Consider the following 7277-nt stretch of genomic DNA (forward strand, 5'->3'; position numbering starts at 1 on the left):
ATACGGAACTCCAACTCATATTATTATCATGCCACCTTGGTACCAACTCTTTCATATCTCATGTCGAACTCATACCAAACTCATCATTTCAATTCCATGATTCTTCTCGTACAATTATCATACTCACATCATGTTACAACTCGCAAATCACAACTCATACACCATCCCATTTAGTTCACATGCCAAGTTCCCACAATACCCATCATTCACCATTCATGAATCATATCACGCATATATAACAATCCACTATATATATTTCTCATCATAACAATCATACCCAAACAAATACCAATCATCCAAGAGCAACAAAACAGCCAAACAGCGCATTGTCTCGCCTCGCTCAGGCAAGCCCCCTTCGCCTAGGCGAGGGCTCGAAAAGGGGAACAGTAGCCTCACACGGGATCTCGCTTAGGCGAGACCCCTCTCGCTTGGGCGAGATGCTCGTTCGCTCAGGAGCAACATGAGTCGCCTGAGCGACCACTCGTGTGAAACATCTTGGGCGAGCCTCTAGGCGAGACAGGCTCGCTTGGGCGAGAAAACCATAGCTCACCACTGTTCTCTCATGCATTACCACTCAACAAATCACCAATGGCTCAAAATTATCATACTCAAGTTCATATCAACATACTAAACATATTTAAACGACAAAACAAAGGCGAAAACAATATCACTCAAAAGAAAGGGCGAACCTTAGCTTCCCGTACATGGAAAACAAGCTAGCAGAACGCTCCGACACGCACACAGTGAGCACAACTGTCCCTAGGATGGTCAATAAGCTGGAACGAACGGTAAAAATAGAGAAAAAGGGTGAGTCATCACCAAACCCTAACGATAACAAGGAACATAAACCATGAAAAGGGGGAACATGAGCTGAGTGACTTACGTGGAGTAGGAGCCGATGTGAGTTAGCTCGAAGAAGACCTAAAGCAAACCCTAGCAGAGCGTTCTGTGAGAGGGAAGTAAGGTAACGACTGATTTTTTTTTGAAAGAGTGAAAGTGGAAACGTTAGGGTAGACTAGGGTTCAACTTTATACTTTGGGCCAGCTCTTAGGCCCATCAAATTTCGGGGCAACCCTTCTTGTTAAAGGCATAAAAGAATAGGGCATTACCGTCCTTCTAACCAAATTTTGTTAAGTTTATTCGATGTTTCAAACACATTTTATGATATTATTGAATTGTTTACACTTTTTCGCACATTTTTACTCTAATATTAACTTAAATATTATCATAAAACACATTTTTACTCTAATATTAACTTAAATATTATCATAAAACATATTTGAAATGTCAAATAAATTTAAAAAATTAAATTCATATATTTTTAAATATAAAAAAATAAGTTAATCAAAATTTTGAAGAAAAACTAATATAAAATTTTACGATAAAAAAAAAATTTAACCCTTAAAAAAATAAAATACTGGTACACATATCCTCGAATTATTGCTCTCAGTATAACACAGTTTTGTTGTCGTCACAAATGCTCTGCGCGCGGGTCTGAAGGCTTCATAACGGTGGAGCGTGTGTCGTGGCGTCACCATGGCCAATCTTTTTCTATCTCCCAACTCCTATTCTCCCACTCTAATTCAAAACCGTAACCTCTCTTCTATTAAAATCAAAATCAATCGACGCCACTATCCTTTCCGAACCCTACAACATCATTACATCCGCTTGGTTTGTGCATTAAAGGAAGATTCCAACCCTGAAACTGTCCAAGGTACCCTCCTCTATCTCTCTGCTAAGCTAATTCACTTGTCAGATAATTTAATTTTTACTGTTAAATTTTTCATCAGATGGCGAGGTGAAAAATTTAGGAGTCAAAGTTGCGCTGTCCATGTTGAGATTCTATAAGAGTAACTCTTTTTCTTTCATCATTTCAATTATAATTTTGCAGTGATTATATATTGTATTTTATGTGCCTTTTCATTCTTTGTTGATGAAGTTGGCGTTTGGTTGGTTTTTATTTTTATTTTTATTTTTTATTTATGTAAATCTGGATAGATGATAAAAAAAGAGGAGTGGAGATGATTGCAATGAAATAGATTAGGTTTAATTAAGTTGTAAGTAGCTTTTATTTTAGGTATGTTGAATTAAATGTTTAATATTTTTTTTTTTGGTTTATTAAGTATTCAAAAGTTTTATACTTTTTAACTGAATTTCTGTCGTAAAATTTTAATTGTTAAATTTGTGATATGATTTAGTTGTTATTTCTTTATTTATAATTTGATAAAATAGTATACATGATAATTAAGTAAGATAAAATAACAATTAATTAATTTAATTAAAAAATAGTCATTCAATTAAGAAAAAAATAGACAGTAGTGATTTGGATTGAAAAATTATAAAATGTCTTAATACTCAATTAATCTCAAAAGTTTATTAAAACCTCAAGTAAAACATATTTAAATTTTGTATGAATTTAAAACTTAATTAGATAATAAATTAAAAGTTCCATTTTATTGTATGGATATTTCCTAATAGAATGAAATTAAGATTTCATTCCTTGAAAAAGGAAAAGGACAAAATGAATTATAAGCATCAATAAGCGCAGCCCTACACTTCCTTTAAGGTTAATAATAGTCTCTCAAATTAATATTACTATTCCAGAATCACTTTTATCAATAATTTATTTAATGATTTAGTTTATATTTTTTATTATATATTGAAATATAAAAAATTCATTAATTAAAAAAAGTCTAGTAAGTGTAACACAATATAAAATATTTGTTATAAATTTAAAACAGCGATTTATATGTTTAAAACATTTTTTTTACTTTAATTTTCAATTAATTATAATTATAATATAAACTATATTAACTTTTTTATTTTGTAAAAATTGGTCCTATTGATTAGAGGACTTTTATAAAGCATAACCGTGAAAGCACATGATAGCCTTCTTTGGTTTTTAAAAAGCCATTCAAGTTTCAACCCAAGATAGTTAAAAAAGCTTAACCAAAAGTATTTTTATAAAGGCAACTCAAGTACTTAACCGTATTCTACAAGTGGAGCTGTATCCGACAATAGCCGGATGTATCCTATGTATGGCTATTATATGTGATAGTTTTCTTCATAAAATACAACAATAATAAGTCATGAGCCACCACCTCACATGACATTATTTCCATTCTAGACAACAAGGTTTATGGATCTTCTTTATTATTAAAGTGTTTAACTTTTTCATCTTTATCCAATGTGGTATTTATATTTATATTTGGATTTTCAACAATATATACAGCGTCTTGTTTGGTAGAATAATATTTGAATAAATGCTTGATTAAGCTTAGTTTACCCAAACATGCTATTGTTCATATGTGCAGGGGAAATTTCACCAATTTTGCCTAAGAGCTGTCGCTATGTTCCTACATGCAGTGAATATTCCATGGAGGCTTATAAGCGATATGGAGTAGTGAAGGGTACAGTTTTGACTGCGTGGCGTCTCTGTCGATGCAATCCCCTTGGTAAGTATTGACCAATTACTTTGATAGCTGTTGTGCATACTTATTAATTTTGTTCTGGTTTTAAGTTACATAATTGGTTTTAAATGTGCCGCAAGATAATTCGTTATGTGTTTAGGTGGGCATGGTTATGATCCACCTAGATGGTTTGGTGAGCCTCGTCTACCGGAAGATGTTGACGACTGATTGACATGAATGGCTGATTTTAAGGTGCTCATCACTGCTGACTAAACATTTTAAAGCTTTTTCTGGACTTGCATGTGCCTTTTCTCGACTTTCTTTGTACTAATGCAAAACAACCCCTGTTCTTACCACATCAGAGAAATCGAACATCTTTGTACACCCAAAGAGAAAACAGTGCTGAAGCAAAGAGATTTCTGCACATTGAATACCGTAGATTTGTACTTTATGAAGTATGTTTTTTTAAATCCAACATGGGGGTATACATCTGCATAAGGAATGTGTTAGATTTGTTATGTCAGTGATAATGAGACTCATAGTTGGTGTAGATTATATGTTTTATATATGAGGAATGCCAGTGACAAGTATATTCTCACTTTCCTTTTAACATGGTATCTATTATTAGGTGGAACCTCATGCTCGCCACCGCTAAAAGTACTTGAGTTAGTTCACTATCTACTAGTGTCCACGAAGAATTTCACCTATGATGCTTGGTTGTTTTGGGTTGGGAATTTTTTAAATCTTTCATATTATATACTATTCAGAACAGAGGATTCAATTATAAGTTAGTGTTGGGAATAGTTTAATTGTGAGTCAAAGTCCCACATTGGATAGAATAGACATAGTTAAACACTATATAAGAATAAAGACCCATAACAATATTGCCTTAAGATTTTGGGGTTAAAAGTAGTGTCAAAGGTCTTATATGTGTAAGACTAATGTCATATAACCATATAAAACCACAATCTCTCGATGACTATAACTATAACCAAAACATATGATGAAATATATAACATATTATCATATTTCGATCTTGTGTTTACCAAAGAAGAGCCTTCTGTTTTAGAAAAACAGGATCATAACTGATAAATTGAAGTGTTATTTTTTTGTATGTATGCTTTCCCTGATGGCAAGCATATGGTCAAATATTCCATAGTCTATAATTAACGTTTCTTTGTTTTTTGTTCTCTCTGGGTTAAACATTTATTAGCTTAAATATATATTTTTTTCATTTAACAAAGGAGTTGATAATGCATCTCAGCTCAGTTAACTATTATAACATTAACTTCATCTCTCTAATGATATAATCACTATTTTCAAATGTGATTATTCTCACTAATTATATTTTTACATGTTTATATGTCTTATATATTATGATTTTTTAAATATTTATGAATCCTCTGTCATGATTTATTATGACGATACTACGTAATTTGGATCGTGATTCAACTATCATGAGAAACATAACAAGTGGTGATGTTGTGGAAGTCTTTATTCAGGTATTCTAGACTTGTAATTGGTAATTGAGAATTCTATGCTCTCCACTGTATCGGTTATTTACGTCATTTAATGTGCTTCTGTCCCTGGTTCCTTGTTTATTACTAACACTGTTTTCAATTGAACTTATAGAAAGAAAATAGAAAAGACTATGTGAATTTGTAGGACTCTTCTGGGAATAGTTGAGTCCCAATATGTTATAGGGTTACCAATTTTCAATGAATAACTGATGTACATATAAAATATACTTGAATTTGTTTTGCTTATAGAAAAAGTGCGAAAGAAATTAGAATATATTATTTACGTCATTTAATGTGTTTCAGTCCCTGGTTCCTTGTTTATTACTAACACTGTTTTCAATTGAACTTATAGAAAGAAAATAGAAAAGACTATGTGAATTTGTAGGACTCTTCTGGGAATAGTTGAGTCCCAATATGTTATAGGGTTACCAATTTTCAATGAATAACTGATTACATATAAAATATACTTGAATTTGTTTTGCTAATAGAAAAAGTACGAGAGAAATTAGAATATATATATATATATATATATATGCTGTGTTTAAAGTTGTGAGAGGATAAAGTTTGAAAGGATCATAAATCACTATGTATAAAGGCATCAGGGTATTGACATATTATTGGCAGAACAGGTTCTTTAAGGGAAGATTGAACGAAACTAGCTTATAGAAAGCTAGACTACACCAGACAGACTATTTAGTGAACAAAAAACTAGAATAATATAATGACAGAATTATTGATTTGTCCACTAATTATTTTAATTGATTCAATTTGATCTCCTTTTCTTTTTTCAATTTGGTCTTCTTTCTTTTTTCAATTTGGTCTTCATATTTTTTAAAATGATTCAATTAGTCCCTTTCATTATGTTTGAGTAAATGGCGTTTAGATAGTGATGACCTATCATCGTGGAACAAAAATGTGGCAGAAATGTTGAATTTGGAGGGCAATTAGAGTGGCTTCTACATTTGTGTGTTGTTTCTACATGCTAGAGTTATGTTAAAGGGTCATTCTTCTTCCTCTTGCTCATGTAATTTGTGGGGGATGTGAAATCAAAGCTTTGCCTTTCATAGTGGTGGCTCTTGGGGGTTGGGTGAAACATCCACTTGTAACTGTAGAGAGCTTGCTATGTTGAGAACAACTAGAACTGCTAGGAATGGTGTGACAATTTTGGGGTTGTCCTAACTACAATATTAGGCCATGGAGTTTTTTATGATTAGTTTTTGTTAGGGTTGTATCTAACTACAAAGTTATGTTTTCATCTTATTGTTGTGAATAATAGAGTGGAAGTGAAGCTTTGATTGGGTGTAATTATCTCAAATGGTGCATTGAAGATGGTGATGACAAAATGGATGCTACTATTATGAGGCAAAGAAGGAATATATATAATCTAGAGAAAGAAGTTAAGGTATGGAGAAAGTGGGTGAAGTTGTTAATATGGTTGGTTTGTTTGTTAGGTGTAGTTAACATGGTTGTAGTCTCTTTGTTGATGAAAATTCCATGATTAGGTGTATTGAGTATGGTATGTAGATTAGGTGTTCATGGTTGTAGGATTTCACTTTATGTGAAGGGAAGGTTGAGTTGTATTATGTAATGTTATGAAATGAATGAAAATTTTTAGTTATTGAAAAGTTTGAGTTATTGACATTTGCCAAATTTGTGTATTAATTTTTTGCTATTTTGGAATACAAATTTAGTAGTGTGGGATATGCTTCAAATTAATTGATAACACAATATTATATAGAGAGAACATTGTACTTGATGTTTATTTCACAAAAGACATATACAGAGAACATTGTTTTGGATGTTTAAACTTAAAAGATGAAAAAAGACGTACAAGTCATACACAACAAAAAACTGCATAATACATAAGAAAGATGCAAAACAAGAAGTACAACATCAAAACATGCATAATTAAAGTCATGGTTTCCAAACACATCCTCTCATGTGTTGAAGTTTCTGCCTTGTTTTGGGTCTGCCTCGTGTTGCCTGGGATGCTTCAGCTGCCTGAGTTGTCTGTATTGGTGGCTGACTGGTTTGTGGTGGTTGTTAGTATGATGCTCTAGGTGGCTACCTTGTTTGTGGTGCTGACTAGTTTGTTGCTTCACTTGTATGAGGTAATTCTGCCTGGTATGCTGCTTGAGCCAAGTTAGTTGTAGGTGTTGGTTATGATTGAGTTGGGGCAAGTTTGTGTCTGGTGGCCAAGTTCTTTAGATATGTCACATTTTTTTTTGTAGGCCATATGTTGTTACGTATGCCACATGTTTTTCATTCTTCTTCAACTCCCAAGCTTCAAGTTCTCTTTTCTTTTTCAGTCTTCCAAGTATAATTCTTTTAGATGGAGGCAAAATAT

General features: G+C 32.5%; 1 protein-coding gene across 5 annotated transcripts; it reads left to right on the plus strand.

The window, feature by feature from the left end:
- The first annotated feature begins 1431 nt into the window (after nucleotides 1-1431).
- Nucleotides 1432-6580, plus strand: LOC114166000 (membrane protein insertion efficiency factor). 5 transcript variants are annotated; one of them, XM_028050652.2, is made up of 5 exons: nucleotides 1436-1714; nucleotides 1791-1850; nucleotides 3315-3455; nucleotides 3571-3662; nucleotides 6207-6580. In XM_028050652.2, exons 1-4 carry the CDS (start codon nucleotides 1537-1539, stop codon nucleotides 3636-3638), a joined length of 447 nt encoding a protein of 148 aa, XP_027906453.1. In that variant the 5' UTR covers nucleotides 1436-1536; the 3' UTR covers nucleotides 3639-3662; nucleotides 6207-6580. The 5 variants fall into 5 exon arrangements, with proteins under 5 accessions (XP_027906455.1, XP_027906453.1, XP_027906454.1 ...); XM_028050653.2 differs by lacking the exon at nucleotides 6207-6580 and adding an exon at nucleotides 4039-4528 and having other exon boundaries at nucleotides 1437-1714; XM_028050651.2 differs by lacking the exon at nucleotides 6207-6580 and adding an exon at nucleotides 3773-4020 and having other exon boundaries at nucleotides 1437-1714.
- The last annotated feature ends 697 nt before the right edge of the window (nucleotides 6581-7277 follow it).

Source organism: Vigna unguiculata, chromosome 10 (assembly GCF_037176805.1).
Source record: "Vigna unguiculata cultivar grain cowpea cultivar isolate G323 ecotype 2 chromosome 10, ASM3717680v1, whole genome shotgun sequence".
Lineage (NCBI taxonomy): Eukaryota > Viridiplantae > Streptophyta > Magnoliopsida > Fabales > Fabaceae > Vigna > Vigna unguiculata.

Excerpts from the sequence above, each read along its gene's own strand:
- LOC114166000 (XM_028050652.2), top strand. The coding sequence starts at position 1,537 with ATGGCCAATCTTTTTCTATCTCCCAACTCCTATTCTCCCACTCTAATT. Across the intron at positions 1,715-1,790 it reads CAACCCTGAAACTGTCCAAG|ATGGCGAGGTGAAAAATTTA; the intron begins GTACCCTCCTCT and ends ATTTTTCATCAG. Across the intron at positions 3,456-3,570 it reads CTGTCGATGCAATCCCCTTG|GTGGGCATGGTTATGATCCA; the intron begins GTAAGTATTGAC and ends TTATGTGTTTAG.